The following is a 16,821-nucleotide window of genomic DNA, read 5'->3' on the forward strand; positions in this document are numbered from 1 at the left end:
ATTTTTGCAGTCTTAAGCCCATGATCATGTACGTTACTGTAGTTGGGCTATCACAAACCAAGCTTAGCCCCATACAATAAATAGCAACAACTGGGTTCAATCTCCCAGTATAACTATGCTGCAATTCCCTTTTGGGGCTTAAGCTGCCACTAGGTGGCATGCTAGCACCAAAGAAAAATCTAAGCCACTTTTCCTTGCTCTACCACGCACCATGTGACATACACATGAATTCAGAACCTTTGGCTTTTACTGTTCCTTAGTTTGAACTTCAGACTGATGTGGATGGATAACATGGCTAACAGACCCAAGTAGGTAATGTGCACTCCCCTCCTGGTAGGTTTCTCCCACAAGAACACTTGTTTATTAAAGAGGTTTCTGCTCCTCTTGCCTGAAGCTCAGAGGTGCTAGCTAGGTTAGTGGTTCAGATTTAAACTTTATTGGAGCTTTTAAGATAAGCAATGAATTCAGTTATTGCACTTTGTTACCCAATGTCACAGGCAATTCTGCAAGGCTAGGCACTTCCTAGCCCTTATGACTCAGGTAGATGAACAATAAAAATTCCACCCATACAACACTGGCGTGACTTATATGTCATCACTTGGGGGGAGGGACTAAACACTACTTGCAAGGCCTTACCAGCAGCTACTTAGAGACAACTATATGGTGCCAATTTTAAATACAGTTTTATTTAAGACATTGCATTTTCCACTTACAATACAGTGTTTATAAAGTGCAATGTTATTTCCTTTCCCTGTGTACATGTTCCATATTCAAGTATTGAGAATGCCCAGTAATTTACTATAGCAGCAACCTTAAAACTGCCACAGAATTTGCTACAAATTTGGGCCCTTCCATATTTTACTGTGGAACAATGCTACTTCTATTATTGGGCTGGCTTAGTCAACCTCTTCAATGGTGGGCCCAGAGGAAGCACCACCAGAGGGAGGAGCTCCCCCACCAGGGAAGCCCCCAGGCATTCCTCCTGGCATGCCTCCTGCACTCTGGTACAGCTTGGTAATGATGGGGTTGCAGACTTTCTCCAGCTCTTTCTGCTGATGTTCAAATTCTTCTTTCTCTGCAGTCTGAGGGGAGGAAAAAATTAATCACCAAGAGTTCTTCAAATAGTTTACTTAACTAACAACATACTCATGGAGCCTAGGGTTAGTCAGAATAAAACCCACCCAATACTAAATTAACTATGCACTGAAGTCCTGGGTCACTCAGACATCCAAGGAAGGTAAACTGCCAACACACAAAATTCTGGTGGAAACTGCGAATGTCTGGACCTTTCATCACTGTGACCATTACATTACACCAACCCAGCCTCTTCATTTCCTCCACTGATTAGCAGAAAAGTACCAACCTGATTCTTATCCAGCCAGTTGATGATTTCATTACATTTGTCAAGAATCTTCTGTTTGTCCTCATCATTTATCTTGCCTTGCAGCTTCTCATCTTCAACAGTTGCTTTCATGTTGAATGCATAGGACTCAAGTGAGTTCTTAGATGACACCTTATCCCTCTGCTTTTCGTCTTCAGCTTTGTACTTCTCAGCTTCCTGGACCATGCGCTCAATGTCTTCCTTGCTCAAACGACCTGTAAAGTTACAGGATCTTGATCAGAGATCCCTGTTTAAGTCTGCAACTTATTTATATGCTAGATGCCTACAGTGGGGGCTTCAAATGGAACATAACCATTTGCATAGTCAAGACCAGATAAGAGCCTTATTCACCCAGACTAACCTTTGTCATTAGTGATGGTAATCTTGTTCTCTTTTCCTGTACTCTTATCTACAGCAGAGACATTGAGGATGCCATTGGCATCAATATCAAAAGTGACTTCAATCTGAGGAACACCACGGGGTGCAGGAGGTATGCCTGTAAGTTCAAACTTGCCAAGCAGGTTGTTATCCTTGGTCATGGCACGCTCACCTTCGTATACCTAGGGATAAAGAGTAACGAATTAGTCACTAATAAAAACTTAAGGTTTCTATGCTACGAAAGCTCAACTAGGAAAGACTTGTCGCTCAGACATCCAAGGAAGGAACTAGCCAACACAAAATTTCTGGTGGAAACTACGAATGGTTTTAGACTCCATCATCACAGCAGAAGACTTTCCAAGTTTTATGTAACTGCTCTAAGTGTAAAAAAGTCTACCTGAATGAGCACACCAGGCTGGTTGTCAGAGTAGGTTGTGAAGGTCTGTGTCTGCTTGGTAGGAATGGTGGTATTACGCTTGATGAGTACAGTCATGACTCCACCAGCAGTTTCAATACCAAGGGACAGAGGAGTGACATCCAAGAGCAGCAAATCTTGAACATTTTCAGATTTATCTCCAGATAAAATGGCTGCCTGGACAGCTAAATAAAAGAAAAGGTAAGAATTAAAAAAAAAAAAAGTAACTTGAAATCACCTCACTAACCCATCTCATTCGCTCAGACATCCAAGGAAGGAACTAGCCAACACATAATTTCTGGTGGAAACTACGAATGGTTTTGGAATCCATCATCACAGCGAATCAGTTTGGGTCTCTAAAATGGTGCCTGTGGGTTGAAAGTAGGGATTACCTGCACCATAAGCAACAGCCTCATCAGGGTTGATGCTCTTATTCAGTTCTTTTCCGTTGAAGAAGTCCTGCAGAAGCTTCTGAATCTTGGGGATACGAGTAGAACCACCCACCAGTACAATATCATGAATCTGTGACTTGTCTAGTTTGGCATCTCTAAGAGCTTTTTCCACAGGATCAAGGGTGCCACGGAACAGGTCAGCATTCAACTCTTCAAATCGAGCCCGGGTAATGGAGGTATAGAAGTCGATTCCTTCATAGAGAGAATCAATCTCAATACTGGCCTGAGTACTGGAAGAGAGGGTACGCTTAGCTCTTTCACATGCAGTACGGAGACGTCGGACAGCTCTTTTGTTCTCACTGATGTCCTTCTTATGCTTGCGCTTGAATTCAGCGATGAAATGATTGACCATACGGTTGTCAAAGTCTTCTCCACCCAAGTGGGTGTCTCCAGCTGTGGATTTGACCTCAAAGATTCCATCCTCGATAGTGAGGATTGACACATCGAAAGTGCCACCTCCTAAATCAAAAATCAGCACATTTCTTTCAGCTCCAACCTGCCATTAAAAAAATAAGCTTTTAAGTAAATTCCTGATAGTCCACATTAACAAACCCACCTTTACACTCAAATATACAAACCTTAAAAAAAGATACAAACCTTTTTGTCTAAACCATAGGCAATAGCAGCGGCAGTTGGCTCATTGATTATCCTAAGCACATTGAGACCAGCAATGGTTCCGGCATCTTTGGTTGCCTGACGCTGAGAGTCATTGAAATATGCTGGCACCGTGACCACAGCATTGGTAACAGTCTAGTAATAAAGTAACAAAACCCAAATTAATGTAAAGTTACAGTACAGTTTATGTATTTTGACACATAACCAAATTATTAAATCCAACATGCACTCAAACTGAAGTTGGAAAGAAACCTTTCCCAGTTGACAGATGTTAAATTCCTGCATAGCCAAAAATCTCACCTTCCCAAGGTAGGCCTTCTGCAATTTCCTTCATTTTTGTCAGAACCATGGAAGACACCTCCTCTGGATAGAAACTTTTTGTCTCTCCCTTGTATTCTACTTGAACTTTGGGCCTGCCTGCATCATTCACCACCATAAAGGGCCAGTGCTTCATATCAGACTGGACAACTGCATCATCAAATCTACGTCCTATCAGACGTTTGGCATCTGTGAAAAAAAACATGCATTTTACATCATTCCACATTCCAACAAAAACCCAGGCCCAGACTAGGGGTGTACCTCAGAGTGGATCCTTAACAAGTACAAAGGCCTGATTTCCAGCAACACACCAAAAAACCCATGCTTTCTTTGACTGCCAAATCTCAGTGGTAAATAGATTTAACTCCCATGAGAGGCAAAAATGCACCTGATTTACCCTAAAACTGAAGGGTTACCTAACACCAAGTGCACTGAATTCTAACTGAAGAAAAATATTTTCCTACTTCACACGGCTCCGAGTTCCTCAAAGGGCCTCCCTTCTTAAATTTGTCATTTAAAATTAATGGCTTACCAAAAACTGTGTTGGTGGGGTTCATTGCAACCTGATTTTTTGCAGCATCACCGATTAATCGTTCGGTGTCGGTGAAGGCGACATAGCTTGGGGTAGTTCGGTTCCCCTGATCATTGGCAATTATCTCCACTTTTCCATGTTGGAATACACCCACACAAGAGTAGGTGGTGCCAAGATCAATGCCGACTGCAGGTCCCTTAGACATGGTTCCTGGAAAGAAAATCAAACACGTGCTTTGAAAATCCAGTTATGCATTTGAGCTATATAACCTCTTTAAACCCCCTAAGAATAGCTATGACAACTCAGATTATACTTAACGCTGCTTTACCACGCGAGATCAGAGCAGTAATGCTGCAGCGCAGGTTGCTGTGCCAACCCTAGCAAAGCCCGCCCTGCCTGAAGGAACCATCTGCCCCGAAGGTCCGCGACCTCGCTGAACACGTGGTCTCAGTCTCGAAAGGAAATCCGGCAGCCAAAATCCTTGACTCCTGGAGTTAGAATAGCCCTACTCTTCCCACTACCCTAAGAACCTCCATTCTGGGTGCTTGCCAAGGGCGGCTTAAAAAACGTTTTAAAGAAGAGAAAAGCAAGGAGCCAAGGCCTAGAGCTGGCTCCCGTTCCCCGAGCCGACAGCGGATGCGGCGCCCCTCCCCCGCCACGCGGTCGTGTTTAGCCTCGGCGGCAAAAGGGGCGCCGCCCTGCCGCCCCCGCTCCGGGTTGGGGTGGCTCAACAGACTTAAATCCGTTTCCCTAAACTGCTAACCGCGACTCAGGGATGCTGCCACCACTTCTGGAGAAAGAGCTGCCCCGCCCGATCGCTACTCACCGCCCGCAAGCCCCAGGGAGCTGCCCTGGAGGCCCCTGGCAGCAAGCCTGCTCGGCCTGGGCTGCACGCTTCCCCGATAACTCCCAAGGACTAACAGGGCAAAGGCCTTACCGTATGTGTAGGCCGGAATCCACTTGCGAAGAAACCACGCAAACCTCAAAAAGCTGCCACCGCGTTCAATGAGACCGGTTTCCGCCCGCCACCCTGTCTCTTATACCCTGTCTCAGAACCTTCCAGAAGGGACCCGCCCCGACCGCTGCTCATCACAGTCGCCTCAGCCAATGAGTGCTTGGCTGCCTCTCTAAGCTCCAATGATGAACCCGTATTCGCTCCTCAGGCCTCGCCCCCACCCGCCCCCATCCCACCCCACCGCGCGATGACGCACCACCGCAGCGTTCTGGAACTTTCATGCTCGCCCCCGCTCTCCGAACGGCCCCGGGGAAAGGGAGGGTGGGGCCAAGAGAGCCCGCGCGCGGGAGTCTTCCGTCACTCCAGGCGGGGGAGGGGAACGTCCGCCGCGACGCATGCGCCCGCTACCAGCGCGGGCGGGAGGGGGCGGAAGGAGAAGGCGGAAGAGGGGCGGGGACACTCGGAACCAACCAATGGTGGCATAGCCAGCCGCGGTCTTCCCGCACGGAACAGGGTCAGGATGAACGCAGGGTCTGAAGGGAGGGGTCCGGGGTCGGGAGCCCGGGAAGAGAAGACGGAAGTGGAGCGAGGACAAAATGGCCGCGAAGGTTGTTGCTCCCCTCCCCCACCGAGTCCTCATTTCTCCTTCCCCATCCCCCACCGCGGTATTCTAGATGGTCTACTGGGCACCCGCACCCCGATTCCGTGCACCCACACTTCCTAGCTATCATGGCTTTGGGCTAGGGCGAATCCTGAGTGTCCGAGGCGGCCATTTCGGCCTCAGGGCGCCTCTAGGGTAACTTGCTCAGGGACGCCTCGATTGGGGTTAGGGCGAGCCGCCCGGCCTCCTCCGTATCTCGCCTCCGTTGCTGTTCCTTGGAACACCCAGGACAGGATCCTGCGTCTGAGCGCGGAGCCCGGCCCCTCCTCCCGCCCAGAACACGTCGGGCTTCTCGGTTCAGGCCCTCCCCCACTTGCCCACGTTTCTCAGTTATTTATGAAATAAATATTTTAAAGGTCGCGTATTTTTTCTTTGTAGGTGAGTTAGGCGTTAGCAATTCTAGGTTCCGGTAGCCCTGTGTCCTTGATTTAGATTTCCGGAGCTTTTTTATTTTCAGTAAGATGAGGTAATGTCTTCACTGCCTGGCTTTTATCAAAAATTAAACGACAGACCCCGCAGAGTCCTTGAAAACGTAACCGAGCCACTAAACAATGCCTAGAATTTTAAATTGTGGTGCATGGAGGGAGGCATTGGGGCCTTCCCCTTCCAGGCTGCCTGAGTACCTTGAATGCTTTACATGTGTCCTTTCAAACAGGCAGGGCAGCTGTCATTTTTGTATCCTAGATAAATAAGCACAGATCAGTTACAGAATTTTTAAAGATGGTTCCGCAGAATTTTTAGTACTAAAAATTGGTCTGGAAGTTCTCCACACCAAGTGAGAAAGGCGATCTGAGGATTGAGGACATCTTGCCCTTGTCAAAGCCAGTAAAACCTAGGGACAGATTCAAACGTATGAAGGAAGAGCCTTCTCATATTTGATTCTTCTTGTTTTTATCTTGAAGACCATGGAGTCATAGACTTAGCCTCGCCCTACCTCCTCAGAAGTTAATTTTTTTTATAAAGCAGAGTGCTTTCTTTTGTTTTTAAGCATCAAAACGATTTTCGAGATATATATTATTCATTATCATATTAACAGAAAAATGAGACTCGGAAAATAACAGCTCAGAGATGTTATTTGTGGGGGAAAAAAACCTGGTTAAAGTCAAACCTGGGTGTTTTGTTGTTTGTTTATTTTGAGATGGCCTCACTGTGTAGCTCAGTCTCCTCTGGGCCCAAGTGAGCTGTCTCAGCCTATGGAATAACTGGGACATAACAGGCTCTAAACCTAGCTTTTTTACTGCAGTGTAATTGCCCTTCTAGAAACATACTTGACTCCAGCTCCAGAAGGAAGATGTGTACTCTGGGCCATTCTTTTCAGTTTCTTTTGGTGTTGGAACTTTTTTTACACTTGAGCCAGAAGTCTCAATTCTGAACTATATCCATTTAAATTGTTGAACTAGTGGAAAATAGAACTGGGACCCAAATCCACTGGTTTGAGGGATCCCACCCAATACCAGTGTTTTTAAAAAACAGAACAGGGCTGGGGGTATACTTCAGCTTTAGAGTGCTTGCCTTGCATGTGCAAGGACCAGAACTTGGACAAGATGATCCCCAGCACTGAAAAAAGCAGAACAAATAACCTGTTCCTAATCACTCAAAATTCGTTCTAGGACATGACTATGTTCTTAGTAAATGGAATGATTAAAAGTTTATATTTCAAAAGCCCAGAATATGATGAGAGGCGTTTTTCACCCCTTCACAATGCACATGGTTTCAAATAGCATGGTTATTCAAGATCCAGAATTAAAGTTGGGTACATGGGATTGCAGTGGTGGAGTTTGGAGCATAGGACTTGTGACTGTAGAATGGGATGATGGTTAACATTTTTTTTATGTCTGTCACATTGCTAAACAATGTTCTAAATGGGTTGCATACATAACTTCATTTAATTTGCACCACAAAAATCTTAAGAGGTGGCAGTTATAATCTCCATTTTGTAGATCAGGAAACTAAGGAGTTGGAAGGTTAAATGATTAAGCCAAGCCTCAAGGTCAGATTGTGGAAGCTGGAATTCAAACAGTCCGGCTACAGTGTCTGTCCTTTAACATACCTCTGAAATACCAACATTGGTAGAAATGTGAAGTCCCATTAAAATGAAGATTGGATTGTGTGACTTTTATAGTCTTATAATCCTTAATTGTATCAGACTATAGTTGGCTCCTGAAACTCCTTGTCAGTATTAAGTATACATACATATTTGTTTTATTTCTTTTTTATGAGCAGTGTGGAATAGTAATCAGATCTGAATTTCAATTCAAGCCATTTACTTGTGTAGAGGTAATTTCAGTCTATCTGCAAAACAATGCTTTCAGAGTTATGAGGATTGAATAAAGTTATAACGTGAAATTTTTCTTATCCTTTGACAGTTCTCTCGCTTTTCCTCTAAAATTCTTAATTTTGTAAATATCAGAGAGACCAAAGTCTTTTATCAAATTCTCAAAGATAGCCTAGACCCATAAAATACTACGAATCTTTGCCCCAGTACCAAAACCAACAAACAAACAAAAAAATAAAACAAGAATCTCTGCCTTGCCCAGTGCAGTGGTTCGTGCTTGTAATCCCAGTGACTTGGGAAGCTGAAGCAGGAGGATCGCAAGTTAAAGGCCAACCTCAGCAACTTAGCGAGACCCTACCTCAAAAAATGAAAAATGATTATATAGTTCAATGATAAAGTATTCCTGGGTTTGATACCCAGTACCAAAAAACAAAACAAAACAAAAAAACCCACAAACAAAAATTCCTCTCTTATGTCCCCTAATTTCCAAAACTAATCTGATAAGATTAGGAGAAATAGATTGACATGCTCAATTTATTTTATGGGTGTGGGTACAGATGGAATTGGGGATAGTTACTAGATGAGTCACCAACTTCTTCCCCAGTGTTCTTGAAGAGGAAGAAGGACCTAAAATGACCAGGCCACAGTAAGAAAGAACTAAGGCTTTATAGAGTCACTGTTTTGCTGTGTCATTATTGGTAATCTTTGAAATAAGGGATACTGAAGAAACTTCATTAACTTTTTAGTACTGGAGATTAACCTGGGAGCACTATACCACTGAGCTACATCTGCAGTCCATTTTATTTTTTTGTTTTGAGTCAGGGTCCTGGTATATTATTGAGTCTGGCTTTGAACTTATGATCCCACTGCCTCAGCAGCCCAAGTCGCTGGGATTATAGGTGTGTGTGTGCCACTGTTCCCGGCAACACTTTTAGATTATTGAACTTACCATAACTTCACTAACCAGTATGCAGATGTAAAGTTAATCAACCTAATGGTAGATTGACCTTTGCCTTTTTTTTCTTTCTAAAAGGTTTAATGTAAGAATTAATCAGATAATTTCTATTAGAATTATGTAGTACCAGTGCTTTTAAATATCCACTTTTAAATATCATTCCACATAAAGGAATGATGAACCTTTTTGTTTGTTTGTTTGTTTTGGTATGGGGGATTGAATCCCAGGGTGCTTGACCACTGAGCTACATCCCCGGTCCATTTTATTTAAGACAGGGTCTCACTAAGTTGTTTAGGACCTCCCTAAAAGTTGTGAGACTTGTCTCGATCTTGCAATCCTCCTGCCTCAGTCTCCTGAGTTACTGGGATTACAGGTGTACACCACCATGCCTGGCAAGAATGGTGAATTTAGATAGTAGCTCCTTGCTTCAAAACCTAGGATATTAAATATAATCCTTCTGCTAGGCCTGGTGGCACCTTCTTGTATTCCCCTGAGGCAGGAGGATCACAAGTTCAAGGCCAGCCTCTGGACTCAGCCAAGTCCTTTCTCAAAAAACCAAAAGACTGGGAATGTAGCTCAATGGTAGAGTACCTCTGGGTTTAATCCCCAATATTGCCAAAAAAACAAAAACCCTTCCTGGATCCAGTGACATAACTAAAAGATGCAGTGTATGCCCAAAGAATTGAGTGTATTTGTAGCATTTCATCAAGGAAATTTGAAACCAGAAGACTAGAGCTGTTATTAATATTTTGACTTTCTGACTACAGTCAGGTATAAATTACTGTTTTGGGAGCATGTAAGTAACCCTGATGTCATTTTCCATCATTTAGTCTTGTCTCCCTAACAAGATTATATGCCTTACAACACCTTCATGCTTTGTGTGGTGTTTTACTGATAGTAGAATCCTTGCTGTTGCTGTTATTGTTTTTTTGGTGGGGTAGTACTGAGGATTGCTCTGTGCTACATTCCCAGACTATTTATTTATTTATTTATCTATCTGTCTGAGATGGAGTCTTACTAAATTTCAGAGACTGTCCTTAAACTTGTGATCCTCCTGCCTCAGCCTCCTGAGTTGCTGGAATTACAGGCATGTGCCATACCACCCAGCTGCCATTGCTATTTTATTACATGCTTATGTGCAGGGCAATATATAACCCTCACAACAACTATTTTAAGCAGGTCTTATTATCTCCATTTTTAAATAAAGGAATTGAGGCCCATATAGATCAAATAATTTTTCCTACCTAAACCTGAATTTTTCAAAATCAGATCTATTTTATTCCACAGCTTATACCTTTAACACTTAGGCTAGATTATTTTCTACTTCATTAATTTTAAACCCCTTTTAAAACATCTTGTATAATCCCTGCACTGTGAAGAAGAGGAACTATATAAATTATATTTTAGTTGTGCAGTTTATTTTTTTATTAATTGAAATCTTCAACAGAGCTCCTTATAAGAAGTAAAACTGAGTTTTCCTTTTTTATAACTTTTCCATCCAAGAATGGTGACAAAAATGAGACATACAAAAACAAGAGGGCTGGGATGTAGATCAGTAGTAGAGTACTTGCCTAACATGAAAGGTCCTGGATTCAATCCCTGGCACAACAACAACAAAAGAAATGAAAAAAACAAGCAGGAACAGCTGGACATGGAATCCCCACTATTCAGGAGGCTAAGGCAGGAGGATCTCAAGTTAAAGATCAGCCTAGACAACTTAGTAAGAACCTGTCTCAAAATAAAAAATAAAAATTGCTGGGGATATAGCTCAGTGGTACAGCACCTCTGGGTTCAAACCTCAGTACAGGGAGAGGTGAGAAAAAAATCTGCCCTAAACAATTGTAAACACAATTGCTTTTAAGTGGGGGGGGGGGGGGGTCCCATGGGCTGGGGATATAGCTCCGTTGGTAGAGTGCTTGCCTTGCATGCACAAGGCCCTGGGTTCAAGTATGGGGTCCTTGTATTTAAACTCTGTAAATATTCGGTAAATTGACTTGTCTTTATTATCTTTGGAGAATCAACTCTACCTACTATTTTGTAGTCATAATGCAGCTTGTCTTTTTGCCTCTCAGGAGACCTGGCAAAATTCCTAACCTTGCTGTATTCAAAATACTGTGCTTAACATTAAACAAAGTTTATTATGCACTATGTGATCTAAGACCATTATTACTTTTTCATATAAAAAATCATAGACAATTATAAATAAAGTTGGAAATTTTGTCCTAATTTGCAGAAAAAGATAATTTTATGAACAGTCTGAACTTACTGTGTGAATGAGCTATCTGTGTCCCATGTACAGTGAAAAACTTTAGGGCAAGAAAAAAAGCAAAGGGAAGAGAAAACCCATAGCTGAGAATAAAAGTTTGAGGATTTCAGGAATGAGAATGGTCATTAATCAGGATCTTGCAGTTCTGATGGAACATACTAAGATAATGACTGGGTTTAAATCCTCTTCTACTGACTTACCTCTCCAAGTCTTAGTTTTCTCATTTGTAAGATGATAATACAAACATCTTCTCATAGAGCTGAAATGAGTTTGAAATTTGAGAAAAAATATATAATACATTTAGTACAGTGCCTGGCACATGACAATATCTTAGTACATAAGCAGGCATGGTAGTGCTCATCTGTAATCTCAGCAACTCAGGAAGCTGGGGTGGGAGGATCACAAGTTCAAGACCCGCCTCAACCATTTAGCAAGACCCTATCTAAAAATAAAAAGGGCTGAGGATGTAGCTCAGTGGTAAAGCACCCCTGGGTTCAATCTACAGTACCCCCCCCATTTTTTTCAGTATGTGATAATTACTATTATTCCTATTATTTTATTGATGATCCTCTGAGGTTTGTTTTCAGATTTTTGTGAACATCTTTGTATGTATTTCTCTTTTCAGGTTTATTTGAATTTCTTAGTGTTGCTTCTCTGTTAATATGTTACCTTGGCACAAAACATTTGTTTAGTAGTTTTAGTGCAGTAATGCACACCTGTAATCCTGGCAACTAGGGAGTCTGAGGGAGGAGGATTGTAAATTTGAGGCCAGCCTCAGTATTTTACAGAGAGACCCTGTCTCAAAAAAGGACTGGGGATATACAGTGGTAAAGCACCTCTGAGTTTAATCCCCAATTTATAAAAATACTGTTTACTAAGTTTTGCTTGTTGATTTTGATAAAGTCCTGAAGGGCAGCAATTCTGGTATCTTTTGGTATCGTCTGCACTACTTATGCTTGGTGTCTTTTCTTGTGAGAAAAAGTACTTGATGTATTTGTGACCAAAATCAATAAATAATAGACCATATCCAGTCTGAGTTCTTCTGTTCTTCTCTTGGGAGCAAGCTGATAAACAAATTTCCAGTGCTGGTTATATGAGCTTCAGCCTTTCCTACAGTATCACCTTTACTTATTTATTTTTTAATTGCTGATACAGATGCAACTATAATAAATATTTTGTTTTATGATGCTCAAACATTCCCAATTACAAGGCAACTTAGAAGTTAAAATTGAAACATAAACAGCTTAACACCAGAAAAGCAAAATTATATATGTCTTTTTGGAACAGTCATTCTGAAATGTTTTTATACAATGTAACAACAAAGACATCAACTTCATTATCTTACAAATTTAAGTTTGGTTTACATTTTTTATTGAAATAGTTATTCTCTAAACATCCGTATCATTCCATCTGCATTTTCTTTCTACAAACATTTTTTTTCTACCATTTAGTTATTTTATCCTCTTTTTGTTTTCATATTTAAGAGTCAGGTTATTTGATTTGCAAAGTCAATGGAATATGGCTTGGAACCAGTAGTGGCTCTATCTTTATCTCAAGCCTAGAGCCTATCTTATCTGAACCTAAATGCCTGACTCAAAGAGAAGTGCACTGTCATTGCTAAAACTTCAGCACCTTTTCTCTCAGATCTCTCAACTCTTTGTATAATCTGTTTTGTGTATTCATTGTAGATTTCCATTGTGAATACATTTTTAAAAACATCTGGATGTTCAGTGGTATTTTAGTTTTCTGATAACTACATATTTAAGTAATTTAAACCTTTTCATGCAAGGGGAATTGAAGCTTTAGGTTCAAAGGTAGTCAATAATAAGAGCAAATTGCTAGTGATGACACAGCTGCAGCCTCCATAGTGTACTTGTTTGGCTCAGGTACTTGAGGAATGAGAATTCTCAGAATCACATAGTAGAAGAGATATGTTGCCTGGATACCACCCTTCCAGAAAAAGAAAAAAAAAAAAAAAAAAAGTAGTCAGAGTAAAGGGTTCTTTATATCTTACAATGAGATAAGAGTTAGTAGAAGAAGCATTCCAAATATGCCAGTTTCTTAAACTTATAGCAGACATTCTTTATGTTTCTTCTTCAGTCATTTCTATCTTTTTTTTGAGGAAGACAAAACCCAGGTTAAAACTTTCTGCTTAGCATGTATGAGGCCCTAAATTAAATTCCCATCACTACCAAAAACAAAAACTTCACCTAAGGATCAACTCTTAGGTACTTAAGAAGGAAATGCATTTATACTATTGGAGAACACTACATTCCTATTTTTATAGGAATGAAAAACCAGAGAAGCCAGGTACAGTGGCCCACACCTGTAATCCCAGCTATTGGGGAGGCTCAGGCAGGAGCATCACAAGTTCAAGGCCAATTGGGGCAACTTAGTGAAATCCTGTCTCAAAATAAAAATAATTTTAAAAAGGGAGTTGGGGATGTAGCTCAGTGGTAGATTGCCCCTGGATTCAATTTCTAATACTGCAAAAAATAAAAAATTAAAAAATTAATAAATAAAACCAGAGAAATGGGGCAAAACCCTAGATCATCTTGTCCTTTGTAAGCATCTGATTCCTGTTTTAGAGCCAGTGCTTTTATTGCCATACTTGACATTACTTTTTCTTTCCTCTGGCCTGCTGCTCCAACTCTGCCAGTGGTGAGCAGTTGACATTTGTGTTAGGTTTCTCGAAGGTCTATTTCAGGATCAGTATTTTGGGACAGGTATCCTAGTAGTCAAAACTATTAAGAAGGCAATTTATTATATTGGAGGCTACTGCTTTTTATTTCTCAGACACCTTTCTTCTTCAATGCACCAACTCTTTCAATGGCTTTCCTGGTGAGTTCTTTCTGCTAATTCTTTCCCAGATGCTGACAACTGAAATGGTAACAGGCACTAGTTATTCTCACCATCTTTTCCCTACATGTTAGTTCCCTTTCCTTCCAACACAGAGCTAGGCTTCCGTGGAAGCAGAAGCTGAGAAAATACTGAATTCCTCTCTGCTTCAGCCTCTCAGGAGGGAATGATTATGATATACACTTGCAAAGCCATTAAGAAATGACAATCTGATCTTTTTGATAATTAAGGCCTTAAATCATCAAAAGTCCCAGATTCACATCCTTTTAAAATGAAAGAGAAAACTCCAAGTTTGTTGCAATGCTAAACTTCCTTATATCACTCCCTGGCATATTAAGAGAAAACTGATCTAATCTCTCCCTCTAGACCAGTCAGTCTTGAAATTCTGGTTTCACATATTCTCCGAAGAAACTATAATAGCATGCATGTCAGGTGATCTTTCAACATCTTTAGATCTCATATTCTCTAGAAGACTTTGCTAAGGACATTGTTAAATGACATGTAGTGAATATTTGCTTCTTCCAGAGATACGCAACAGGGTAGTTCTTAGAGTCATCTGATTTGAGGGGAAAACCCACAATTGCTCCCAGTATGTATTTCTGATATTTGTCAGCAATCCTCTGAACATCAAGATGGTAAGCTTTCCATAGGCCCTTTGTCACACATTTTGGACTCCTTTTTCAGTTCTTAGTTGAGGGTTCAGTGTGAAGAGGATGATTAGTAGTAGTAGATGAGGAGAAACTGGATCACTCTTCTCCATCTCCCACTACCACTATTTCAACTCCTTCTGAAATTAATATCCAAACTTACGACACATGAAGTCAAGTAGAACAGGAGAGACCTGTTTCCTTTTGGAGTTTCCCTGGAAGCAGTTAGTATGGTACATGGTGCAGATCAGTTTGATATAAGGCTGTGGGTTCTGTTTGACTATCTGAATAATCAATAATCCAGTAGGTTTGCAGAAATGCATAGAAAATTTATGAACACCACCTCATTTCTTCTTGACAATGGCGAATTGAAGTACTGATACAAATTATCCCAGGTGAGAAGTTTTAGGAGCGTTCACTTCACTTTTCCCCAACCTTCTCACCACAGGTCCCGGTCAACAAATACAGATTTGCATTCCTGTTTCTCTCTGTCCCCCACTCTGGTCTAAAGGTCAGTAGTGCCTTTTTGGAGATGATCAGCTTATATCCTTTTGCTCGTTTGGTGTTGTATCAGTAAAGTGCTCATCTGAATCTGTTCCATGTGATGTTCACTGTTACTTAAATGACCTCTTGTCTGATTTGAGTGGGTTGTGTGGCTGGTGACTGAACTCCAATGACTAGAAGAGTCCTAAGATCCTGACTCCTAGGAAAGAGTGGGAGTCAAGTCCACTGTAATTCAGACAGTTTGGAAGGCTCTGCTCTGGCTGGGGATCATGCTGGGTGTGTTTTCTGCTTTGGTCAGGGTAGCATGATGAACTTTCTTTGGTTCAGAGCCTCTCACCTCTGGCCCTACTAGGCTGTATGCCTGGCTGGCCAGCCCAGGTTGGGGTGCTGCTTCAGTTGACAGCGTCCGCTGGCTGCGTGAGGCACTGTTTGCTGTGGATCGAGTGGAAGAAGAACCGGAGCGTGAGCTCCGAGAGCCTGAGGAAGAGGAACTAGGTTTCACAAGGCGAGCTTTGGGGGCTTCAGCATCTTCCCTGAAGAGAAAAAACAGCAAAGATAAACTTTAGTACTGGCATTGCTTCCACCATGGTTATGTCCTAAGGTTTCCCAATAAGTTCCTCAAGTTTTAAACCTCAAATATACCATCAGAAGGCAGCCATTTAGGGAATGAAGCACTTCCTCATTTCTTAAGACTTAGTGCTTGGCAAAGGTTTGGTTTTTGGCCCAGAGATCCATCCTATTACACTGGGAGGATACATCTCATCATGAAAATGATTTATATAGCATTTGCTCTGATGTGGAGTTTGTGTATGTCAACCCTTCCATGGCCCATAGGTTGTACCCAGGCCTTTTTGTATGCCCTTTGTACATAGAAATGAATCAGAAGTAATGTAAAGTTGGACTTTCACATCTTTATTGAGGATAATTTCACAATAAAGTCCAGGTAAATCAGACCTGTCCTAGACTGCAACTTCCTTCCTACCAGAATAATCATTTTAACAAATCCACAGTTCAGAAGAAACGGGATAGTTATGTTGATTAGTTGCTATGGAATTGGCCCTAGAAACAAAGTGGTGGAAGTGGGGACTTGGGAGGCTTACCGAATTTCATTAGGTCTCTCTTCTTCCTCATATCTCTCTTTGTCTTTCCTTTTGATTAGCAGCCATACCAAGAGGAAAATCAGTAGGGCTCCAGCCACGATACCTGTCACTGCTCCTGCAACCATGCCGATGCTTTGTACATCTGTTTTCTCAGAAGCAGAAGCACAAGTAAAACCAAACATAAGCTAGGAAATACATGAACTAAAAGAAAGAAAGAAAGAAAGAAAGGGAAAAAAGAGCCCTTGCTGGGTGCAGTGGCACACACCTGTCATTCTAACTATGCAGGAGGATTGCAAGTTTGAGGCCAGCTTGGTCAATTTAGCTAGACCTTGCCTCAACATGAATACAAAGGGCTGCAGATATAGCTCAGTGGTAGAGAACCCCTGGGTTCCACCCCTAGTACTGCAAAAACAACAAACAACAACAACAAAAAGCCCTGGATGTCGGGTGTGGTGGCACAAGCCTGTAATTCAGCAGCTTGGGAGGCTGAGCCAGCCTGAGCAATTCA

At 41.8% G+C, this 16,821-nt stretch overlaps 2 protein-coding genes and 1 non-coding gene across 4 annotated transcripts in view; all 3 read right to left on the reverse strand.

Annotated features, from left to right (window-relative positions):
- Positions 1-664: 664 nt before the first annotated feature.
- Hspa8 (heat shock protein family A (Hsp70) member 8) lies at positions 665-5,184 on the reverse strand. The gene is given in 10 exon segments (XM_047518177.1): positions 665-1,082; positions 1,364-1,596; positions 1,743-1,941; positions 2,157-2,359; positions 2,567-3,122; positions 3,224-3,376; positions 3,542-3,556; positions 3,558-3,748; positions 4,092-4,301; positions 5,029-5,184. Coding segments are annotated over 9 exon segments (1,941 nt in total). The 5' UTR covers positions 4,297-4,301; positions 5,029-5,184; the 3' UTR covers positions 665-896.
- On the reverse strand, positions 2,431-2,516 carry LOC124960858 (small nucleolar RNA SNORD14). The gene has a single exon (XR_007104178.1). It is a non-coding gene; the product is annotated as a small nucleolar RNA SNORD14 (small nucleolar RNA).
- Positions 5,185-12,462: 7,278 nt separating the features above from the next.
- The window catches only part of Clmp (CXADR like membrane protein), a 94,992-nt gene continuing 90,633 nt past the window's right edge, over positions 12,463-16,821 (reverse strand). For both annotated transcript variants that reach the window (XM_047515731.1, XM_047515730.1), the window contains 2 exons: positions 16,314-16,455; positions 12,463-15,746 (listed from right to left, as the gene is read on the reverse strand). In XM_047515731.1, coding sequence (XP_047371687.1) covers positions 15,446-15,746; positions 16,314-16,455 — 443 coding nt within the window. In that variant the 3' untranslated portion in view covers positions 12,463-15,445. The remainder of the gene's footprint in view (positions 15,747-16,313; positions 16,456-16,821) is intronic.

The sequence above is a fragment of the Sciurus carolinensis genome, chromosome 11 (genome assembly GCF_902686445.1).
Source record: "Sciurus carolinensis chromosome 11, mSciCar1.2, whole genome shotgun sequence".
Classification (NCBI taxonomy): Eukaryota; Metazoa; Chordata; class Mammalia; order Rodentia; family Sciuridae; genus Sciurus; species Sciurus carolinensis.